This window comes from Lacerta agilis, chromosome 5, assembly GCF_009819535.1.
Source record: "Lacerta agilis isolate rLacAgi1 chromosome 5, rLacAgi1.pri, whole genome shotgun sequence".
NCBI classification, from domain to species: Eukaryota; Metazoa; Chordata; class Lepidosauria; order Squamata; family Lacertidae; genus Lacerta; species Lacerta agilis.
In genome coordinates this window covers 6,582,772-6,607,842 of record NC_046316.1, presented here as the reverse complement: position 1 = coordinate 6,607,842, position 25,071 = coordinate 6,582,772, and the positions used below count along the sequence as shown (strand labels likewise).

Here is a 25,071-nt window from a genome sequence, read left to right as displayed (position 1 = left end):
ATACCCTTTGACCTACCCAGATTGTGTTTCATATTGCTAGCCCTCACCTAACCCATAATTTGGTGCAGACATTCATTCAGGGACGCGGCCACTGCCACCGGGCTTGGTGGAAAGACAAAGAAGTCCTGTGTGTCATTGGCACAGTGGCAGTGACACCACCTGACAGTCCCTTCCAGTGGTTACACACCTCTGTTGAAAAGCATGGGTAAGAAAGCACAGATAGCTGGCACCATGAGAGATGTAAGGTCAAAGCAATGCTCCGTCTGTGCCCTTAGGCAATCGTGACGACAGCTTTCTGCTCGGAAATGGAAGTGCAAGCTACGTTCCTAGTGTTCCAAAACTCTCCAAATCAATCTGTACTACTGCTGTCCATGGGTTATTCTAGAAACCAAGTCTTGGAAACTTACTGCATGCAGCGCTGGCAGGCCACCCTTCCAGAATCACACCTTGCTGAGCACAATTTCTGGCATACTCTAGGAAAACGGGACAGTGGCAGTTCCTATCCTGGGCACACCTGCAGATGTCTTCTTCGCAGAGGCCAACGAATTGCTCAGGATCAACCAGGTGATGACATTTGGAAAACACAGTGGATGTCTTCAGCAGCTGGCAATTTTCTAGAATGCCCTGCAGGTACAGAATAATTAGAGCTGTCACAAAGCTTATTACAATAAGCCTCATGGGATAAGGGTGAGTTCGGGAAGGGAAGGGTGTAACTGCAGGAATATGCAGGTGCTATTCTCTTCCATACAGTGGAAGTGAGAGCTGGACCATAAAGAAGACTGATCGCCGAAGAATTGATGCTTTTGAATTATGGTGATGGAGGAGACTCTTGAGAGTCCCATGGACTGCAAAAAGATCAAACTTATCCATCCTTAAAGAAATCAACCCTGAGTGCTCACTGGAAGGACAGATCCTGAAGTTGAGGCTCCAGTACTTTGGCCACCTCATGAGAAGAGAAGACTGCCTGGAAAAGACCCTGATGTTGGGAAAGATGGAGGGCACAAGGAGAAGGGGACGACAGAGGATGAGATGGTTGGACAGTGTTCTTGAAGTGACTGACTCTGGGGTTGCGGCGCTCATATCGCGATACTGGCCGAGGGACAAATAGAAGAAGACGCCTGCACCCCGGTATGGATCCCCTTTATCACATACACAACCCAACAAGATAATGACAAAAAACCACCAACAGCATACAAATTAATATTGGCTAAAAGGTAAAGGGACACCTGACCATTAGGTCCAGTCGTGTCCGACTCTGGGGTTGTGGCGCTCATCTTGCATTAATGGCTGAGGGAGCCGGCGTACAGCTTCCGGGTCATGTGGCCAGCATGACAAAGCTGCTTCTGGCAAACCAGAGCAGCGCACAGAAACACCGTTTACCTTCCAACCAGAGTGGTACCTATTTATCTACTTGCACTTTGATGTGCTTTTGAACTGCTAGGTGGGCAGGAGCTGGGACCGAGCAACGGGAGCTCACCCCGCCGTGGGGATTTGAACCACCGACCTTCTGATCGGCAAGCCCTGGGCTCTGTGGTTTAGACCACAGCGCCACCCACATCCTCATGGCTTGTTTAGCTTATACGTAAATCTGGCACTAAGTAGAGATCGAGTCCCCAGTGCAAATCTCACTTTTGCCATCAATTCATTATACAAAGTGTCTTTAGTCAAGGACACTTTCCTTTCAAGTCGGGAGACTTTCCTTTCAAGTCAGGAGGCAGGCTAGCTCCTGCCCTCTCTTTTAAAAAGAATCAAATGCTTCATTATGTTATTACAATTTTTTTTTATCCTGTACACCTTTTATTTATTAGGTTCTTAATCCCATAGACATGCCTCATCGCTGGGCCCATTTTATCCTCACACTAACCTTCAGAGAGATTAATCTGAGAAACAGATTCAATGTTCACTGAAGTAACTGGCAGGGCTCAAGAGTCACGCAGCACTTCTCCACCAACCCCTTTGAGTAGGAAGAAAAAGTAGCAAACCCCATAGCTCAGTAGTGGTGGGCAGAATATAGACTGAAACATAGCTATTGTTCTCTGCCCCCCGACAGCTGACCATGGCACATTGAAAGGCGCTGAGGGACGGGGAATTGTGCATTCTTGAGGCAGAGCCTAGCAAACAAAGGAAGCTGTTTTTCTTTATGTAAAAGATCAAAATTCTTCCAACAGGCACTGGTATTGCTGAACTGCTATTAATAGAACAATGTATTGCTTTGAGAGTGAATAAATTAAACTAATGTTTGAAAAATGCCACAAAAGTCTCCTGAATACATAACACAGAGGCTTCGCTTCTTCAGCCTGCAGGAGAAACAATCCTCTGTCCAAGCGCTCTGTTTGATAGTAGTTGATACAAGCACAACTGCTGCGGTATCTTTTCATAATCCATAATTCTGCCCAAATGAAGCTTAGTCTTACCATCGGGCAAGGTGAGGTGGGCCACCTCAAAGAGAACATTTCTAGTGCCATTGAAGGTCAGCAAAGGAGATGGGTGGGGGGCACAGGCTACTGGGAAGTTGGCAAGCAGGAGTGGAAGGTGCAGAAGTCATGCTAATAAGCCCTTAGGAATTTCTGCTTTAGGATAAAAGGTCCAAATATATATATTTTTAAAAAATAGGTTAGATCCAGACTTAATCATGCTTAGAGCAGACCCACTGAAACCAATGGGACAAGTTGATCACGACTACCGGTAAATGAAGTTCCATTGATTTCAATAGGGCTACTGTAAGCATGACTACTTTTGCAATCTTCCTAACCATGCCTACTCAGACATGACTTATTGCATTCAGTGGGGCTTACACACAAGAAAATGGAATTTTCAGCTGGGTTGGCAAAGATATATAAATTGAAATCCAAGGACATGTGGTAGAAATAGGAACAATAACACATATGTGGTGGAGATGTGAGGAAATTAAGAAATTCTGGACAGTAATACATGAAGAATTAAAGAAGATGCTGAAAATATCAATAATCAAAAAAACCAGATACAGGTAGGTAGCCGTGTTGGTCTGCCATAGTCAAAACGAAATAAAAAATAAAAAAAATCCTTCCAGTAGCACCTTAGAGACCAACTAAGTTTGTTCTTGGTATGAGCTTTCGTGTGCATGTGTATCTGAAGAAGTGTATCTCTAAGATGCTACTGGAAGGAATTTTTTATTTTTTATTTTGTTTTTAAAAACCAGAGATATATCTCCTTGGATTGATAGGGGAAGAGATACCACCGGGGGGGGGGGGGTGTTTCTTATACGCAAGCACAGCAGATGGATAGTGATTGCTGCTAAATGGAAATCACAAACTCTAATTAAATGAATACTTAGCTATGGCAAAACCAACAGCTATTATAAGAAATCAATTGAATCAAAAATTTAAAAAGGAGTGGAAATGTTTTGATGAATATATGGAAAAATACTGCTAAAAAAAAGATATGCTAATATGCCTAGATTAAAATGAAGAGTATCTGAGGGGATGTAAGTTAGTGAGGAAGGGCAATAAGAATGCATAGATGAATTGAGAAGTCTGCAGAATGCAAAGATAAATGTAATCTCAGAATGTAGAGGAAATCGAGTGGGGGCAGAGGGAAGCGGGGGGAGGGACAAAAGAATATTACATTTGATTGAGGATATAAATGTGGGGGTAGGAATGATGTGGTGATGGCTTTGGTATATTTGGATTATGATGTAACATGGAATAATTTTTTAAAAAAGAATAAAAAAGAACCCTGTTGTGGAGGTCCCTTGGGGCATTGGAACAGGCTGCAAGTGCTCCATACTAACCATTCCATGCCAAAGGGCCATTACAACCAAAACATAGTAAACTTTTTCTAAACCGGCAATAGCTGCAAGTTGGGCTAGATGTGGTTTGGTAGGCAGAACTAGACTGGCTGAGGGCAGACGAAGGAGGATTTGTCCCTGTTCTGGGAGTGAAGCGCATTGTTGAGCGCCTTGGTTAAGCATCTCCAAAGCAAAACCCCAAACAAGCCGAAAGCATCAGTCACCAGAGAGTTCAACGGTACGAAAACAAACAGGATTATTTGTATGAACCGGGACCTCTGTTTTCTATCAACAAGTTGCTGGGTGTTGGCAAAAGGGAACAGAAGATGGAGAGCAGATTGGCAAAACCAAAGTCAGCACCTCAAAGGAAGTCCAGAACATAGGTAATAAACAGCCAAGAGGGAAAATGCCTGGATGAGGCAGTTTGCGTAAGAGGCAACACAGAGAGTCAGACATACGTGACTTAGCAGCCACTCCCAATCATCGCTGGTCAACTGTAGCTGAATAGCGACTCTAATCTGAATACAGTGGTACCTCGGGTTAAGAACTCAATTCGTTCCAGAGGTCCGTTCTTAACCTGAAACTGTTCTTAACCTGAGGTGCCACTTTAGCTAATGGGGCCTCCCGCTGCCGCCGCCGCCGTGTGATTTCTGCTCTCATCCTGAAGCAAAGTTCTTAACTCGAGGTACTATTTCTGGGTTAGCGGAGTCTAACATCAACAAACTTTATTTGCAAAGCCTACAGGCCGTCGCATCAAAAAGTCACATATTACAGATACTGATAGAAACCCTATATAAACCAATAAAGTGAGCTGAATCGGGATTCGGCACAATTAAAACAAGAATAAACGAGATCTTAATTATGAGGGGGCGCTGTTATCATTCAACTGGCAGCCCTCAATTTCATGGCCCTCTCAATAAATCTGGCTACCTTCTCCGTTGTCCTGGTATTCTGGTCTGCCAGGAGGAAAAACAGTATGTCCTTGGGCGAGCGGCCCGGAATGGCAAGTATAAGGGCCATGACGATCTCTTCCCTCAAGTGTTTATATAACGGGCAAGACGGGAGTACATGTGATACAGTTTCCACAATACCGACTCCACAGGGGCAGAGTCGATTCTGGAATGGTGTTTTTGAGAATCGGCCTTCAAGAACAGCGGAAGGTAGCATATCTAATCTGGCTAACGTAAAAACTCGTCTATATTTTGGAACAGTTAATTAGTGGAGTCTGTAACCTGAAGCGTCTGCGACCCGAGGTACCACTGTAACATTTTGTACCTAGGTTGGCAATTCCACTTCCCCAGACCCAAATATGTGTATGGAAGGGGGGGGTTATTTAGATCATTGTTTATGGATAAAGGGTCACATATGTATTCCGACCCTTGCTACAACGCTGACCTCACCGCCTGAGAACTGAATGATCCCTGCTGCAGAACTTCCAGTGGTTGAGACCGCTTGCACTGCCCGAATAACTGCCTCTCTCCGCACCAGAGACCCACATCAACACAGTCAAGAGGTCTAGAGCAGGGGTAGGCAACCTAAGGCCCGGGGGCTGGATGCGGCCCAATCGCCTTCTCTATCCGGGAATCAGCATATTTGTGATGGCCTGGGATTCAGACTCAGATGCTGAACCTGAGGGATAGAATCATAGAGTTGGAAGAGACCACAAGGGCCATCCAATCCAACCTCCTGCCAAGCAGGATTCCCCGCCTCCAGAACCAGCAGAGCTGGGGCTAGGGCTTGAGCCTGAAGGATCCCCACCTGTGCTGGGTCCTCAGGTGCAGGCATCAGCGGAGTCTGCTCTGGCTCCTGATGGGATGGAGGACCCATTGCCTGAAGGTCCTCCACTCCCAGCCTCCTCAGAGGAAGATGAGGCGGCCCCTGGGTCCGGTAACCCCATCAGCCTCTTCTTCGTGTAGGAGTGGCAACAGCCAATCAGCCAAGTGGGGAAAATTCCTGCCATGCCCCTGTCCCAATGACAGACGACACATGACGGCATAGCAAGGTCAAGCACAAGCCCTAAATATAGGGAGAGGTGGGTGGGTGTTCCAATGCACTAACCCAAAGAGGAAGCTCAGGTACACATGCATGGGCTTAAATAGGTCCCTCAATGTCCTTTACAGTGGTGCTTCGCTAGACGAAAATAATTCGTTCTGCGAGTGTCTTCGTATAGCGAATTATTCGTCTAGCGAAGCACCAAGGCAGAATAGCGGTTTTCGCGACGATTTTTTTTTTTCATCTCGCGAGGCAGCCCCATTGACATTTTCGTCTTGCGGGGCAGCCTTCCGCTTGCGAATGCCTTTCGTCTAGCGAGTTTTTCGTCTAGCGAGGCATTCGTCTAGCGGGGCACCACTGTACTTGCGTCCCATTGGTCAGATTGCACCCAGCATCGAGGGACCTACCAATAGGGCGTTGTGGCTATCCGAATGATCCCACCCACAACACAGGAGATCGGTCTCCAGGTCGCACCACAACATGTGCCCTCTTTGAGGGAGGACCCAGTTAACCGCAAAGGCCTCTAGCGGGGACAGCCAGTATGGCATATGGGACTCTAATACAGTGTGTTCTCCTTCATGGAGAGCACGTGTTGCGGTGGGGGCTAACAAGTCACCCCTCTGTTGCTGGGCGGGTTAGTCTGGATGGCCTCAACTATGATTGGGCTCTGGGTGTCGTTGGGGAGATTCATATGTTGCAATTTGTTGATGGACAGTCCAGAGCCTATAAATGACCCTGCATGCAGCGTGGGAGCTCTCCTGGCTTCGTGCATCGGATCACCCGCCCTCCCTCCCTGTTATTAGGCCTCTGCATTGACCTTGCTATGCCTGTCATGGGGTCGTCTGCTTTTGGGGCAGGGGCCTGGTAGGAATTTTTCCATTTGGCTGATTGGCTGGTGCCATTTGGTTTTCGCCTACTGCGTAGCAATTAGTCACAACTTGTAAGGTTGGCGGTTAGGCATTGGTTATTAAAAAGGTTGGTGGAGGGGAAGTGGTTGGCTGTGCCTGCCCCTCCAATGCTGCGAAGGGGCAGGGTGGCCATGGTTGCCCCTTCAAGGCTGCTGCTGCAAGGGGAATTCCGTTAAAGGAATCCAGGGGCTCACCATGCTTGTTCGTTTCCCCCGGTCGGGGGCCAGGGCCCACGCAAGAGCCCCTGGGAGCATTAGGGGAGAACGGGCACACATTCTCTCCCCAAAGTGTTTTCCCCTATACTGACTCCACAGGCGGGTGGGTGTCAGTTCTGTCCCCAGCAGGACAGATAGTCTTAACCAATGCCTAAGCAACCATTCACTTATTTTGTATTCAATAAAGTTGTGGCCAAAAACCTTAAACTTATGCCCAAAACCTTAAACTTATATTCTGATGTGAAGTGTGTTTTATTTGTGGGGTGGTTTGGGGACCTCGACACACAACAGTTGATACTTCCTTTTCTTTTATCAATTGTGAAGATAGGCAATTTTCATTACAAAGCCACAAAAAATGGGCACAGAGAGTTGAATCGTCCCTCTTTCCCAGTACTACCCCTGCGCTCAACTTTGCAACCTTATTGTTGCATTTCCCTTTTCAAAACAAACGCTGTATTCTGCTTTCTCTCTCAACCGCATCTCCAGCTTGCAGTGTTTACAGTAAAGCACGTTGGACTCTCTCTTGCTCTCTCCGCCACAGCACTCCCCAACCCCCACAAAAAATGCCACAAATCTTAAATATGCATTTGTCTTGGCAGGCCAGTTGTTTACAATGTAAAAAAAAAACCCACAAGCTTATTTCCACCACAAAGATAGCATTACTTAGAAAGAGCATGAAAACATCTTTCTACTAAGTTTTTCTTCTTCTGGGTGGATGCTATTGTTTCCAAGGGCAGCTCTCACTTCTGCCCCAGGAGAGGAAAATATGCCGTCAACCCCAACCTCTTATTTTATCAATAAATAAATGTTCTTAAAAGGAAGCAGGAAGTGGGATATTCAGGTGCTTGAATTATCAAGAATAACTCTCTGCTTCCCCTGGCTTTTGCTTCCTGGGGCTAGGGTGCCTTATTGGGATATTTGGTTGCCAATTGCGAAATGGCATCTAACTGTTAATCTCTCTTCCTGACTGACCACAGCCTGATACAGGAGAGAGAGCACGGAAGAGACAAGAGGCACTTACTAAAATCCTACCTCCCTCCTAACAAGGCTGCTAAAGGTACAGGAGACCTGTTGCCCCCTGTAAGGTCCTTGGGGTAGTTGCTCGTGAGTAACCAGGCAAGATTCCGACCAGTCCTTTAGTAGTTTTATTGCGCATACTATTTACAGTGCAGAGTTTGTGTCTGTATCAATAACTCGCAGAATCCGGGAGTGGTCCCTTCCGGCTCTGACCCCAACGTAAGAGTTTCGGTATACGAAATCTCCGCCTCCTCTCCTTTCGTTTCACCCCTCTGCGCACTTGGGGTGACGGAAATGGCGTGTCTCCCTCTGCCCTCAAGACCCGGAGCTGCCTGCCCCTCCCCACTGGAGACATCGCTGCTTCCTCCGCTGGAAGAGGAGGTGCTGCTGGTCAGGTGGGGCCAGGGCTCTCTGTAGCATCCCAAGAGCCCTTTCACCACCCAGCGCTAAGCCGGGGACAGTTCCCTGACACCCCCCTTTGCTAAATCCTGCTGTGCCAAATACCTGAAGACCTGCTAGAAACAGCAGGCAGATTTAGAGTACAGCTGAAAAAGCCCAGGCTATAGTGGTGCTGGAGGAGACTCTTGAGAGTCCCATGGACTGCAAGAAGATCAAACCTATCCATTCTCAAGGAAATCGGCCCTGAGTGCTCACTAGAAGGACAGATCCTGAAGCTGAGGCTCCAGTCCTTTGGCCACCTCATGAGAAGAGAAGACTCCCTGGAAAAGACCCTGATGTTGGGAAAGATGGAGGGCACAAGGAGAAGGGGACGACAGAGGATGAGATGGTTGGACAGTGTTCTCGAAGCTACTAACAGTTTGGCCAAACTGCGGGAGGCAGTGAAGGATAGGCATGCCTGGCGTGCTCTGGTCCATGGGGTCACGAAGAGTCGGACACGACTGAACGACTGAACAACAACATAGTGACATCTGCCTTGCCTTTTGACTCAGCCGTGATTTTTTGCAACATAACAGTATCTGAGAGAAGCAACAGTGGCCGAAGGCAAATTTTGGGTGTGTGCCTTGCTCCTTTTCTTTTGGAATGTCAAAGGAGGGAGTGTTACACATTGTCTCTGCTAAAACAGGTTCTGCAGGGAATTTGTAGGCTATGGTTTCAAAATCTGATTGGCCAGGGATGACAGTCAGACAAATGAAATGGGAAGGGGAAACTCCCTTTAAAAAAATGTCATTTGGAACTTTTAAGTCCGCTGTCAGTCTCCTGCCAAATGTATAAAGAAAAAAGTGTTCACAGCAGGGGCGTAGCAAGGGGGGGCATAGGGGGTGACAAATTATCCATTCCATAATGGAAGGGGTTCCATAATGTTCCATAATGGAAGGGCTGACAAATTATCAAGGAACAATTACTGCCCTACTAGGGCGGTTCAAAAAAGAACTTTTTTTAAAATGCCTGCTCCAAAGGTCATATCTTACTATACTAGGGATTATATAGCTGTATCTGAAATTTCATGCATATCGGTTAATATATTGACCCTCCTCCACCAAAATAGCTGTTTACTTGGCTGTTTTCTTTCCTATGTCGTGAAGGCTGAAATTTCAGTTCAGTGGAGCACTTACTGTTCCCAACCCTAACCCTGTGGAAAGCCATCTAATTAGACTTTAATTTGATTTTGAAATGTTTTTAGGAGGTAATTTAATTATTGTTTGTATTTTATACCAATGTTATGTATCTGATGTTAGCCACCCTGAGCCCGACTTCGGCCGGAGAGGGCGGGATATAAATAAAAGTTGTTGTTGATGATGATGATGATGATGATGATTATTATTTATTCCTTTGTAAGAAAATATGGAATAACGTAACCATTTTTGCAGGGGGGTGTGGGAATCAAGTGGGGGGGGGGGTTGACAAGAGATTTTCTGCACCAGATAACACCTGAACCTTCCTATGCCTCTGGTTCACAGGAATTGCCTGGGTCCTGTCAAAGATCCACTCTAAAATGCTTTGTGCAAATTTTAAAAACAGCATCTGAGAAACTGCTTAGGACAAGTAGCAACTGGTTGCCATGAACTGGCATCAGGAAAAGGCCTCTGCTGTGGGGTTTCTAAATCATGAACACACAGTTCAAGAGAATAAGGTGCATTCTTTAACATGCTAAGAACTCCTTCGTCTGAAATGCTGTTATTTTGGCATGGGAAATACCGTGTGTGTGTGACATGAATTACTATTTTGTACTGCAAAATTATAATATGAATTAACTAAAATGCAGGATTCCCTTCTGCCCTGCTGTCAATGAATCTCTTGGTGCTGCACTAACCTTCTCTTCCATCTCAGATGAAATGTTGCAGGTATAGCTTGGGGGATTCACCCTCTGGCATCTCTTCTCTTCACTGCGCATGGCCCAGGAATTAGCAAAAATGTAGGGGTTCTCTTCCAGAGTTCCTGCAGTTGCAAGGAGGAAAATAGGCCATTACTTAAATATGACAATTTGCTTAGAGTTCTATGATCAAGAATGAAGCTTAAGCGAAGGAATCTTCCTTCCTCAACAGTCGATTGTGCTGGATAGTTTTCTGCAGACAAGCAGGTAAAACACACAGCCCATTTAAAATCTTCTGCCAAAAGTGCGCAATTGTCTTCTAAACATGTCCCCACAATACGATCCTTAGTATGACAACACTTCTGAAATGTAACTGCCAAATACCTCCTTATTATAAAGGTTGAAAGTGTTTACTGAGGTAGCTTATTATAAAGAGAAGACATCAGAACTCTAGAAAGCATCACATTCAATTATTATGATAAAGGACCTGACCGTTAGGTCCAGTCGTGGATGATTCTGGGTTTGCCGCGATCGTCTTGCTTTATAGGCCGAGAGAGCCAGTGTACAGCTTCCGGGTCATGTGGCCAGCATGACAAAGCAGCTTCTGGCGAACCAGAGCAGCGCACAGAAACGTCGCTTACCTTCCTGCTGGAGCAGTACCTATTTATCTACTTGCACTTTGACGTGCTTTCAAACTGCTAGGTTGGCAGGAGCAGAAACCGAGCAACGGGAGCTCACCCTGTCGCAGGGATTTGAACCGCCGACCTTCTGATCGGAAAGCTCTAGGCTCAGTGGTTTAGAACACAGTGCCACCCGCGTGCCTCAATTATTATTATTTTTTTTAAAAAAATATTGACATTCTTTTCTGTTTAGACAAACATCTCATATCAATAACATACATATAACACATTTCTGGTTTGTTTCCCTTTTTATCAACAAACTGCTGTTTCAGCCAATCTACCATATCATTTCTTCTTTGTTTTAAATGGTTATAGATACATATATTTAAAAAGTGTGTATGTTGTATTTAAGTCCTGCCATCAAGTCCATGTTCTTGTTTTGTGGCTGCAAATATATTATAAAGGGTTCCCACTCTTTTTCAAAGTCTCTGTTGTCCTTTTCTCGTAGTCTGTCAATTTTGCCATCTCTGCATAGTTCATCAATTTCGCTTGCCACTGTTGTTTTGTTGGAATTTCTCTAGTCCTCCAGTTTTGTGCTACCGAAATTCTCGCCGCCGTAGTAGCATACGTAAATAATATTTGATGCTTATGTATGCGTCCCTCAATTATTAATGTAATTTAATTTAAAACAAGAAGTGATGAAAACTTGCCCACGTTAACCGGTTACAGGTCCTGTGAATAGCACTATTTAGAGCGATCGTTTGTACATAATAAAGTAAAATCATGCCCGGCAGTTGTGGTGGACTGAAACAAAGTGGCTTGGATGTAATCAGTTTGAGAAGCAACCGGCAGAGAGAAGGTATGGTTAGAGGAATTAATTCTCACCTGAACTCATTGAGAGTGGGGTTTGCTGTCTGGCGGAGCGCCGGCTCCACATGGGGCAATCTTTGGACCACCCCCCAGCCACTGGAGGAAAGCCAGGGCCTCCCTCTTGGGCCAGGCAGACTGGAGCCAAAACCCCATTTAAACAGGGAGCAACTGGCAGATCGAAGGTGTGGTTAAAGCAGTAGTTCCCAACCTTTTTTAGGCCATGCCCCACCTTGTTGTTGTTGTTGTTCAGTCGTTCAGTCGTGTCCGACTCTTCGTGACCCCATGGACCAGAGCACGCCAGGCACGCCTATCTTTCACTGCCTCCCGCAGTTTGGCCAAACTCATGTTAGTAGCTTCGAGAACACTGTCCAACCATCTCGTCCTCTGTCGTCCCCTTCTCCTTGTGCCCTCCATCTTTCCCAACATCAGGGTCTTTTCTAAGGAGCCTTCCCTTCTCATGAGGTGGCCAAAGTACTGGAGCCTCAACTTCAGGACCTGTGCTTCCAGTGAGCACTCAGGGCCGATTTCTTTAAGGATGGATAAGTTTGATCTTCTTGCAGTCCATGGGACTCTCAAGAGTCTCCTCCAGCACCATAATTCAAAAGCATAAATTCTTAGGCGATCAGTCTTCTTTATGGTCCAGCTCTCACTTGCATACATTACTACTGGGAAAACCATAACTTTAACTATACGGACCTTTGTCGGCAAGGTGATGTCTCTGCTTTTTAAGATGCTATCTAGGTTTGTCATTGCTTTGCTCCCAAGAAGCAATGCCCCATCTCTAAATTCCTGATTCTGCCCCCCCCGGGGGGACATATAATTCTTATTATTCAAAAAGTGAATTCCTATTCACATGGAGGAAGCCTAAAAGGCCATTAACTGTTAATAACTCATTATTGAATTGCCCCCCTCTAAAAATCGAATTGCCCCCCTTTGGGAGCCACGGGATTTGAGGGAAGCTTCCAAAAACATGGCTGCCTGTGTGAAAACCACATCCACTGAACCACTGAAGCGCAAAGAAACATCCACACCTAGGGCTTATTATTATTATTATTATTATTATTATTATTATTATTATTATTGCTGTTTCAGAATTTTAATAAAAGTCTGACTTCCCTCATTAGTGGGAGGGGGGGAGATAGGAGGAAAAGACCCTGGATAATTCCACATTGGGAAATTAACAAAATCTTAATGTACTGCAGAGAAGGCACTAAAAAAGGTCCATTTGGAAGCAGACTCTCTGAGTATTGGATGAATAAGCAAGGGAGTAAATGTTGGCTGCAAGAGATTGCCCTCTACCTCTGGAGAAAGCAGGCAGTTTGCTTGCCAACTGCGTCCATTGGCGCTCCCCCTACGAATCTTGACAGCAGCCCTGCAGCTCTGCCAGCAGATAGCAACATTCTGCCTCTTATTTTGGAATATTTTCGTGGACTTCACAGTCATGCCTACTCCTAAACTGAGTCAGCGTTCCACTTTTTCCATATATATTTTTTTTTTCCCAAAAGAAGGATGTTTTTCAGGTACAGGGAATCTACGGGGCTAGAACAAGGTCAGTCAGAGAAACAATGAAAAGAGACCTTTGGCATTTGGCTGTTAATTTAACAGCCCTTTCCCGGTCCTGTAAGAACGCACTCACAGTGTTTTAAAGTGCAAAACATTTTAAGACACACACACACACACCTATTCTGAATTCAGTTTTTAAACTCCACACAATAATACCCAGAGGTTATTTGTAATGAATTCACAGGGAATTTGAATGCACTGTTTAATAGCTGATTCACACTGAACCCAATTTGTCTAAAAGACTTGCTACCATAGCCTCATCTCTAGCTCATTTTTTCTGTGGACTCCTCTACCCTAGCAGATATTTGCCTCCTAATGTGCTTTTTGCAGGAAATAGCACTTACATGAGGAACCAGGCTGGAAGGATAATTGTTATTGAGGCACAAGGCTGCGTGGAAAAACCCTCCCCATAGACCTATCTCCAAATCCAGCTGCTTTTTTCTTATCTTTTTAAAATGTATTTTTATTAATTATTTTCTTGGTCTACAAAAAGTATGTGCAATGTCTCTCTCTCTCTCCCCCCCCCCCCCAAGATACATTTTTTACAGATCAGTTTTGTTTGTTGAGACATTAGGAAGAAAAGGGGGAAATGGGTGGAGGGGGGGGAGAGGTGAGTGGGGGTGGGGTCGGGTGGTGATGTTTCTATCTATATGTGGGGTTTTGTGTCAGTGTCGCTTGTACAGGTTCTTTGCTATTCACTTGTGTTCCTTTGGTGGTGAGAGAGGTTGGGGTGGGCCTAGGGTGTGGTTGTACATTTGTGATTGGCTGTGGTGGTCTTTGTTTTGATGTGTGAGTGGGGTGTGTGTGTGTTTTGGATCAGCGACGGGTGGCGCTGTGGGTTACACCACAGAGCCTAGGGCTTGCTGATCAGAAGGTCGGCGGTTCAAATCCCCACGATGGGGAGAGCTCCCGTTGCTCGGTCCCTGCTCCTGCCCACCTTGCAGTTCGAAAGCATATCAAAGTGCAAGTAGATAAATAGGTACCTCTCCAGCGGGAAGGTAAACGGCGTTTCCATGCGCTGCTATGGTTCGCCAGAAGCGGCTTGGTCCTGCTGGCCACATGACCCGGAAGCTGTACGCCGGCTCCCTCAGCCATTAATGCGAGATGAGCGCCACAACCCCAGAGTTGGACACGACTGGACCTAATGGTCAGGTGTCCCTTTACCTTTTAGCCAATATTAATTCGTATGCTGTTGGTGGTTTTTTGTCATTGTCTTGTTGGGTTGTGTATGTGATAAAGGGGATCCATACCGGGGTGCAGGCGTCTTCTTCTATTTGTCCCCATGTCAGTTTCAGTTTATTGGTTAATTTTTCTAGTTAGGCTGTTTCCCATACTATTTGGTACCATTGGTCCATGCTTGCTCCTGACAGGTCTCTCCAGTGTTATGAGGCTTCTGGCTGCTGAGAGTAGGTTGGTTATGAGTTCTGCTTTTTCTTTTTCTTTTTTTAAAAAAATATCCATTGCTAAGCACACTTTTAGAGTTGAATGTAGTATAGTTGCTAAGGCTGCAATGACCAGGTTAGAATCATAGATTTGTAGGAAGGGACCCTGAGGATTATCTAGTCCAACCCCCTGAAATGCAGGAATCTGCAGCTGCCCCATGCAGGGATCAAACGTGCAACCTTGGTGTTATCAGCACCATCCTCTAACCAACTGAGCTAACATTTAGTTCTGAGCAAATTGCTCTGGTTCGCAATTGCTCCGTAAGAGTTTTCACGCATGAAACTTAAATATACTAGAAGACATGACAAAAGAGTTGATTAAAGAGGACGCTGATCATAATGTTGGGATAAGTAGGAGCCAGAATTATTTCCAAGAATAAATCTTGCCAGGTGAATCTTATCTTCTTTTAAAATTGTCATTGGATTACTAGTTTGGGTTACTCGTGTACTAGATTGTGGGCATACGGTGGACTACATCTGACAAAGTTTGCCAGGCTATTTTGGTTAGCAAACTAAGCAATAACACTATCGGGTGGATTCAGAACTGGTAAAAAACAACAACTCTGCTCTAAGTGCTCATTAATGGCCCCTCATCAAAGAAGAGACAAGTTTCAAGGAAGTACTGGAATTCTCATACTTTCCAGTTGAAGAGTTCATTCTCTGCAAGAAGCAAGACCAAGGCCCATTCCTTGGCATCTCAACTTGAAAGACCTCAGGACCTCAGGAAACTGAGTTGAGGCAGACCCTCGGCCTGAGATCTTGGAGGGCTACTTCCAGGTCAAGTAAATAACACTGGGACCACGGACCATCTGCCACTCCATATAAAACCCTCATAAATGGAAGTGTGAACTATAAACGGAGTTGAATGTGAGCTAGCCAGTCCACCTACAATAATTTCACCTCAGCTAGGGGAGCTCACTTGGTTGCTTTAAGCAAGACAACGTTCTCTCGGTCTCAGTACTCCCATCTGCAACTTGAGTACAGTGGACGCTCGGGTTGCGAACCCGATCTGTGCGGGAGGCACGTTTGCAACCCACAGCATTCATAACCCGCAGCGTTGGTCTGCGCATGCGTGGATTGTGATTTGCCACTTCTGCACATGCGCAAAGGACCGAACCCAGAAGTAACCTGTTCCGGTACTTCCAGGTTTGGTGCGTTCGTATCCCGTAGTGAATGCAACCTGAGGTATGGCTCGTAATCTGGTGAACCGGGTTCGCATCCCCTCTCCTCCACATGCAGCTGCTGGGTGACCTTGGGCTAGTCACACTTCTCTGAAGTCTCTCAGCCCCCCTCACCTCACAGAGTGTTTGTTGTGGGGGAGGAAAGGAAAGGAGATTGTTAGCCGCTTTGAGACTCCTTCAGGTAGTGATAAAGTGGGATATCAAATCCAAACTCCTCCACTGATGTACCGAGCTGGGTAGGAAAGACTGCTGAGAAGAACTCTGAACATTTTCTTATACTAAAAAAACAACTATAAAAGGTGGTATTATCAGCTAATTTACTTTGCTACTTCAGGTATAGTTGGAAGTAAACCATCCCGAACTGTCCAAATCTCTCCTGAATAATGATGAAACTCACCTTCTTGTGTCATGAAATCATCCTCGCCAAAGTTATTCAAGTTGCCACAGAGTCCACAGGTCTTATTGTAGTGCTTGTCCGCAAGGATTATATGAATGTTTCCACTGATATCAGCCTTCACCACAAAGCCATGTTCTTCACTGGATAACTTATAATAACCTGCCTCCATTTCTATAAATACTCCATTGGAGGCATGAGGTATTGAAATCCTATGATTAGAGAAACAAAGATTCCTAAGTATAGGATGCAGAGGAAAATGCATTCTTCAGAGTTTGTTGCCACTACATGGGCGTACCCAAGGGGGAGCAGGAGGGGGCACCTGCCCCCCCCGAAGCAAAAAATAATAATAAATAAATGGTTATCGGCAGCCTAAAAGGAAAAAAAAGCTCTCCTAAAAAGCTCAACTACCGGTCTTTCTCCCCCTCCCAAAATCTAAATAACAATTGAGCCAGCCACTGTGTGTGTGTGTGTGTGTGTGGTGCCGGCTGTTTGTTGCAAAGGAGCTTTGGAAACAGTTCCCTTGCATGGTGAGTTGCGATGGCTGGGGATCCTAGGAAACTGAGTTTTTCAGCCATTTGGGGGCTTTCTGTTTGGGGGGGGGGGTTTTCTGTTTTTTGAAGCTGTTAACATAATATGGTCAGTAATCTAAAAACGAACTGAACCCCCAAAAACGGGGCATTCCTCATCCCCCAAAATGGTCAACAACTTTGAGCTGAACCCCAAAAAACGGGATAGATCACTGCTGAAAGTAGATCACAGTCTCTTGGGAGTTGGCCACCCCTGGTATAAGACATGTAACTAGAATAAAAATTTAAAAAAAAAATTCAAGCAAATAATTGTAATAACTACCGTAATAAAGCACTGCTATAATTATATATAATTTTCCGAAAATTTTGGTTTCATTCGCCTTTCCGTGCTGAAATGTCACAACCTGAATGACCATGGCTTGCCCCCCCCCTAGTTTTGATCCTGGGTACGCCCCTGTGCCACTATCAAAATCTTTACCTTTCGTCACCTTGAGTCACCGTGCCATCTAAAAACAAATGAATATCAAAATATTCTCCGAGGTACAGAGAAATACTGGTTCTTTTTCCATTCCGGTAATCGCCTGAAAAGAAATAAGATGTTATGAGTTTTCTCCCTTCAAAAATGGAGCTTGCTCTTTTTAAGAAGTACATGCAAACCTTAAGACCCGTCCCATACTGTTTCCTCATGTGCCCATTCACTCAACTTGAACTTGGGCTTAGCATGCAGGTTTTGTTTACGGCATTTGGTATGTAGAAATCTATAACACAGCTGTTTTCTGAGTTCTCCCCGAGAGCTGAGGGAGATGCCAGAGCCCTTACCATCCGGCAATCATGGCCTCATGCCAACATGACTGATCTTGCATACAGAAGCTGAGGGGTGATAACAGGGTGCTGCTCCTATTTGTACAAAGGCCCATTTTAGCAGTAAGCAATCCTAGGGGAAGCAGGGTGACGCTCCAGCTTGACATGGGCATGATCCTGGTATACAGAGAGGGTGGGCCTTTGTCCTTCATCTGAGTCGTGCTCAGAAATAAAGAAAACAGCCACCGTCTAAGTCAGGGGTCAGCAAACGTTTTCAGCAGTCCACTGTCCCTCAGACCTTGTGGGGGGGCCGGACTATATTTTGGAAAAAAAATATGAACGAATTCCTACGCCCCACAAATAACCCAGAGATGCATTTTAAATAAAAGGACACATTCTACTCATGTAAAAACACCAGGCAGGCCCCACAAATAACCCAGAGATGCATTGTAAATAAAAGGAAACATTCTACTCATGTAAAAACACGCTGATTCCCGGACCGTCCGCGGGCCGGATTGAGAAGGTGATTGGGCTGGCTCCGGCCCCCGGGCCTTAGTTGGCCTACCCATGGTTAACAGTGTTGAATTAGGACCTGGGAAATGGGTTTAAATTCCCAATCAGCAATGAAGCTCAGTGGGAGAAATTGAACCATTCAGCCTCTCTACCTAACCTATCTCAAAGGGCAGGTGAGTAGAGAAGACCCATGTATTCCATTTTTAACTCCTTTGGAGGAGAGGTGGGATATAAATAGGTAAAGTGAAAAAGGTAAAGGACCCATGGACGGTTAAGTCCAGTCAAAGGTGACTATGGGGTTGCGGTGCTCATCTCGCTTTCAGGCCGAGGGAGCCGGCGTACAGCTTCCAGGTCATGTGGCCAGCATGACAAAGCCGTTTCTGGAAACCAGAGCAGCGCACGCAAACGCCGTTTACCTTCCCACCAGAGCAGTACCCATTTATCTACTTGCACTGGTATGCTTTCGAACCGCTAGGTAGGCAGGAGCTGGGACAGAGCAACAGGAGCTCACCCCGTTCTGCGGATTTCAACCGCCAAGCTTCTGATCGGCAAGCCCAAGAGGCTCAGAGGTTTATACCTTTGATATAAATAGACAGCAACAGATAGGCGGCAATGAAGTGATGGCAAACAGAGCTGGGTGTGCCACCCAGTCGGCCGTGCCACCCTCACCTAGCCTGCTGCCCTCAGACACGGGGGCGGCTGCATTCCCATCACCAGTGAGATTCAGCTGTCGGTCCAGCAGGCCTCCACAAATGGAAGTGAGGGCACCACCTTGGACCTTTGCCCCAGGCAGCAAAATGTTGTGAGCCAGCTTCTGGAAGTGGAATACAAATTGCCCACCAAAATTCTTGCTGCACCAATTGGACGACAATTCCTGCCTCCATCTGTCTCATGCTTCACAAACATCTGCCAAAAGGCTGGAAAAGTTAGAAAAGCCTGTTGGCTAGATGTTAAAATCCAGAGAACAAAGTGGTTACAGACACCCAGATAACTAGATTGTTAGATTTCATTTACCACCTGACAATCAACCACAATTGTGTCCATGCACACAAGTTTGTTCATTCAGAATCCAGTTTAGACTCACCCAAGAGTGAGAAGGATCTTACGTGACAGTCTCCAGCAAGCAGATAACTGCAGTCACCGGCAAAATCATACAAAGATTCATCAAACGTTTTAATGTGTTGATCTCCAAAAAGGCTACATTGTGCAAGAGGCTGAACATCTGCAAGAGAACAAATAATAATGATATGGCATTTCTAAAATGTTGAAGCGCAAATCTTGAGGGATGGCTGTGTTTCAGTTTGCATATTGAAACAGTGCTAATTTAACTCATGCTTTTGTTTTTTTTCCCAATGGTCCTTGCCATCCAGCAAACACAAGACTGTGCAAATTCCTCTCATATTAATCAACTGTACAACAATAAAGATAAAGGGACCCCTGACCGTAAGGTCCAGTCGCAGACGACTCTGGGGTTGTGGTGCTCATCTCGCTTTACTGGCTGAGGGAGCCGGCGTTTGTCCGCAGACAGCTTCTGGGTCATGTGGCCAGCATGACTAAGCCGCTTCTGGCGAAGCACAGCAGCACACAGAAACGCCGTTTACCTTCCCGCTGGAGCGGTACCTATTTATCTACTTGCACTATGACGTGCTTTTGAACTGCTAGGTGGGCAGGAGCTGGGACAGAGCAACAGGAGCTCACCCCGTCATGGGGTTTAAAACCGCCCACCTTCTGATCAGCAAGCCCTAGACTCAGTGGTTTAACCCACAGCGCCACCTGCATCCCTTGTACAACAATAGTTGAGCTAATGTCAGGGTGAATAATCTGGATTTAGAATTCTTTGGTCTTGGCACGGGAAGTAGAGAGATATGTCCACTGTTGCTGCTCATATTTGCATCCTCAGTGAAGCTTTTTGCATAGGTAATATGTGAGTTCAGGCTGGTGAAGCTGATCCACAAGTTTTGAGGGTAATGTCCCTTTCAAGGCCACTGAGCCGCATTTTGTGGTTCCCCAGCCAAGGATAGGGAGAAAATTCTTCTTCCGTGCTTAGAGAACTTTGGGGATTTGACCCTAACTTGCACACCCAGGGTTCACCAAGGGGCATATACCTGGCCCTAAGAGCACCCCAAGTAGCCCCAAGCCTCATGCTGTGAGTGATGCCCAGGAGTTCCCTCTACCCAATAATTTTTCAGCATGGCCATCAAATAATAATGCTTTTGAACTGCTAGGTGGGCAGGAGCAGGGACCGAGCATCGCATCTCAAAAACTTGCCAGCCTCTTCTCTTTCACACAAAGGCATCTCCATCCCTAGAAGCTGTTTTTCCCTGCTCGCAATCCAGAAATGTCTCCAAAGCAACACATTTCTTCTAGCTTATATAGCCAAGGGTAACAGATCTGACCAGGGCCAGGGGCTATAGCTACAGAACAGGTTTGACCATTTTAGCAGTCCTCCTCTTCTCCTGACCTCAGCCTCACAGTAACAGATTAGAATAGGTTTAGAAGTGACCCCAAGAGTCATTTAGTTCAATCGCATAATAATGTGTCTGCCTTATCCTCAGTTCAGACCACCAGCCTATTTAGCTCATCGTTTTTCTGCTCTGTGGCTCAGCGTGAATAAGCGTAAAGGTATGCACTTGGTGTGGAGGTGAATTTCTCAATGAAATTCTTGATCCCTTGCTATGTTTGGGCAAGAATGCCAGGACAAAAAATGCAGGGTAGGAATTTTAAACTTTCTTACCTTGTGCTGAGACAGGCAGAACTAACAGGAGCAGCAATACTTTAGAGACTATCATCTAAAAAAAATTAAACACAACAGAGTTATTAGAAGTTTTCCCCACCCTTTAATTTATCAAGCTGTAGAGACAACAGTACAAATAGCAAAAGGCTTGTGCACATTTTAGTTCTATTGAGCACGATCCAGCCAAAGTTAATGCTTTGATTTCAATAGGATTAAAACAGGATTGAAATCAATGGGTCTTTAAAATGCATGGCCATGCAGTACAACCCTACAAATATTTACAAAGAGGCAAATCTCGTTGGATTAAATGGGATTTATTGCCATGAGAGTGTGCATAGGGTTTTAGGCTTAATCAAATCCCGTTCATTCTTTTTATATTCATTGGCATTCTATTTCTCCTCCATTTGTGCAGGATATTTGGAAACCCCCCCCCCCAAAAAAAAAACGTGGTTTATGAATTGGTCTCTTACCTCCACCCCCACCCCCAAATATTTTTCCAGCTATATCCAAAAAATTACATGCTTTGGATGTGTTACAAAATATGTATAGGGATGTCTTTCTATGGCTTACAACCAACCATCTTAAGAGCCATGCAGTGACATAAAACAGGTGTGTGTGTTGTTCACAATTGCACCAGTTACTCCTGCCCCCTCCTCACACCCAATCTTTATTCATCACACCTGCACTGGATTCACACCTGCACTACATTCATTGCAGAGTTTGTGCGTAGAATCCAGTGCACACCTGCACTGGATCTACGCACAAACTCTGCAATGAATGTAGGTGTTTGTAACTAGCCCTTGGAAAATGAAGTGTGCATTCACAACTTATGCTTGTTGGGGTGTGCACAAACAGTCCTCCATGCAGACAGGACTGGGGGTGGTGTCAATGGCCATGATCCAGTCCCCCTCCCCAATATAACTAAATGTGCTTTGTGTAGCCATTTACACAGGGCTTTTAAAACCAGATAATTTATGTTACAGGCAGGTAGCCGTGTATTTGAAGAAGTGTGCATGCACACGAAAGCTCATACCAAGAACAAACTTAGTTGGTCTCTAAGGTGCTACTGGAAGGAATTTTTTATTTTATTTTATTTTGTTCAGATAATTTATGTTCCTCCGAATGGGCCGATTGCAGCAAGAAATATCAAGAATGCTGCCCCAACAACCACAATGAACTGCTATGCATGCTTTCAAATACAGCAAGACTTTAACCAACCTGGTGTGAATACGGGTAAGCATTTACCTACTAGTAACTTATCACAGAGGGACCCAGGTGGCACTGTGGGTTAAACCACAGAGCCTAGGGCTTGCCGATCCGAAGGTCAGCGGTTCGAATCCCCGTGATGGGGTGAGTTCCCATTGCTCGTTCCCAGCTCCTGCCCACCTAGCAGTTTGAAAGCACGTCAAAGTGCAAGTAGATAAATAGGTACCGCTCTGGCGGGAAGGTAAACGGCGTTTCCGTGCGCTGCTCTGGTTCGCCAGAAGCAGCTTTGTCATGCTGGCCACATGACCCGGAAACTGTACGCCGACTCCCTCAGCCAGTAACGCGAGATGAGCGCCGCAACCCCAGAGTCGGACACGACTGGACCTAATGGTCAGGGGTCCCTTTACCTTTACCTAACTTATCACAGAGTGTATGTAACCAGTGAGTAGCAAGCAACCAAGTGATGGGAAGATGTTTACTACTCCTTTCTCCCCCAGATTTCTGACCAAGTGCAGAAGCGTGGGAATATTTTCCTATCTCTTAGCAGAGTGGTTTATGAAGCGTTTACATGCCCACTGTTTTAAGTTATCCTGCAGCCAATGCTTCTCTTTGCATGCGTCCCTATCAAACTGGTAAAAAAGTAAAGTATTTTAATCACACTGCCCCAGAGAACTGTGCTAAATTTTAAGCACACAAACCCTTAGCACCTTTGTGATGAATGAGCTACGAATTCTAGCACAAAGTATTATAAAGCAATGTGGGTTTTAAATTTCTTGACACACAGCTTGAATGCTAAATTTATGCCACACATCTAGTCCAACCTCCTGCAATGCAAACACAGAGGGAAACACTTTGGGGGGCAGGTTTGGGGAAAGGGAGGGGGTAAAATGCAATTGATTGAATTTTGTCCTCAGTTGCATGGAATAAATTCCCACACGTCTAATTTCACTAATACCAGTGAAATATAAATTTGGTGTATGCACGTATGGGAAATGAAACAAGAACATTTGAAGAAGCATGTCTCATTCAGCAACAGCAAAGAAAACAACAGAATCACAACAGTACCCCAATGGTACTTGCAGCTGATGGATTCCTTGCAGAAAATCTGCCAGATTGCATGTAACAAGTTTCCCAAACTATCCAGCACAAGGTTCTATGAGAGTGTAGCTTCAGAATATTATTTATGACTGGGTCCCCGAGGAATCAATGACATTTGATGGACAGGCCCCCATTTTGGGTGCTAGTATAGAAAAAAACTTTGCAATTAGTCCAACTTAAAAGTCTACATGTGATCTTAGAAAAAGAACAGTTGAGAGTAAAATCAACTGGAGCATCTTATATTTTGTGCAGCAAGTCAGTTCAATGTCACAGTATATTCTGAACTCATTACTCATTGTATCATCACAGCCACCCAATGGGATAAGCCAGACCGAGATGGAGTCTTTCTCCAGCCCATCCAATCTGCTTTACCTCTAAGATGGAATACAAACCCGGGTCCTCAAACGTACAGCGGTTACTCCTTGCATCAGAGACCTTCTAGAACTCTAAAATTTTCACAACCCTAAGTACACACATGCACGTCCATATTTTAATTTAAACTTGCTTTTTTTTTTGCCTTTTGCCCAATTCTGATTCCATGAATATTTCCTTTGACTACCCACATCAAATAAAACCTGAGCAACCCAGATGGTAAACAAGTATCGGTCTTTCTAAACATTTATCTATTGTAAACTCCTCCCTAACATTTATAAAATTAATTATTTTCAACCGACGGACCTACACTTTGCTGCATCAATGATAATCACAAAATCTGCTGAAATAATAATATAGGTACCTTTGCTTCTGTGCAAAATTTAAATTGCCCATCAACAATGTGCGAAACTAGACTCCTGAAGGTCCTTAAGCCTGCTCTCCTTTAGAAGGCCACATTGGAATGGCCTCAGTGGGCTATTTGTCCCTGTTATATAAGCCAGGAATTCTTGTTCACCAAAGGGAAAAGATAAAGGGTGACTGTTGCTTCCGCCAGATTTGCAACACAATGGCGCAACCAGGAAAATCAGCTGCCTTAATGGCTAAAAAATAACAATGAAGGGAAGTCGTATTAAATATCTTTACAAGACAGATAAACCTTTGAAATGATGTGTGCGTCTCTCTGTGCGTGAGCACTAAAGTCCGAGAGACGTTTTGCTTATGCACTGGCAAACAAGACTTTACAGCCAATTGGGGAGAGGAGGTGAAATAATAGATTTGATTATATTGGAATGCAATACTGTGCTTCCTGACAGTAGCAAATCTGTTATCTCCCAAATAACACGATGATTGACGCTTATTCTAAAGAGCTGACACAGCTTTCCTGGAGAATAAAAACAGAAGTGAGGCCAGCTGACACCTTGCCACTCCAAGTCAATAACGTTGGTGTCCTTGGTCTTAGGAACCTGTCCTACGGCTTAATCTTAGCCAGTAAAAGGCACACGACCATTCAAGGTCTCAGGCAGAAGGTTTTCCCAGCCTCATTGCCTGTCTACCTTTTAACTAGGTGACCTGGAGAATGAACCCGGGACTTAATGGAAGCTACTAAGAATGGTTGGACAGTGTTCTCGAAGCGACTGGCATGAGTTTGGCCAAACTGCGAGAGGCAGTGGAGGATAGGCGTGCCTGGCGTGCTCTGGTCCATGGGGTCACGAAGAGTCGGACACGACTGAACGACTGAACAACAACAACAACACTAAGAATTGAACCCACACCTGTCACCTTAGCCCAACTCCAGCATGTTTCTAGCAAGATCGGCAGCTGGTGGGGGAATGTTCAGAGGGGCGCAGGTTGGCCACATGTGGTTTATTCTGCTACTTCTGTGCCTGGGTGATGGGAACTGCAATTCTAATTCAGTAGGTCAATTGACCAAATGGAATCCCAAATGTCCCCCATCTCTTCTTGTGATTAAACGGTAAAGGGACCCCTGACCATTAGGTCCAGTCGTGTCTGACTCTGGGGTTGCGGTGCTCATCTTGCTTTACTGGCCGAGGGAGCCAGTTTACAGCTTCCGGGTC

General features: G+C 45.3%; 1 protein-coding gene across 1 annotated transcript in view; it reads right to left on the bottom strand.

Moving 5' to 3' along the window:
• Positions 1–23,958, bottom strand: part of VWF (von Willebrand factor) — a 179,474-nt gene extending 155,516 nt beyond the window's left edge. The window contains exons 1-7 of the mRNA XM_033148351.1: positions 23,859–23,958; positions 20,819–20,873; positions 19,169–19,306; positions 17,249–17,351; positions 16,244–16,452; positions 10,171–10,295; positions 408–624 (exon numbers count right to left, since the gene is read on the bottom strand). Coding sequence (XP_033004242.1) covers positions 408–624; positions 10,171–10,295; positions 16,244–16,452; positions 17,249–17,351; positions 19,169–19,306; positions 20,819–20,873 — 847 coding nt within the window. The 5' untranslated portion in view covers positions 23,859–23,958. The remainder of the gene's footprint in view (positions 1–407; positions 625–10,170; positions 10,296–16,243; positions 16,453–17,248; positions 17,352–19,168; positions 19,307–20,818; positions 20,874–23,858) is intronic.
• Between the last annotated feature and the right edge of the window lie 1,113 nt (positions 23,959–25,071).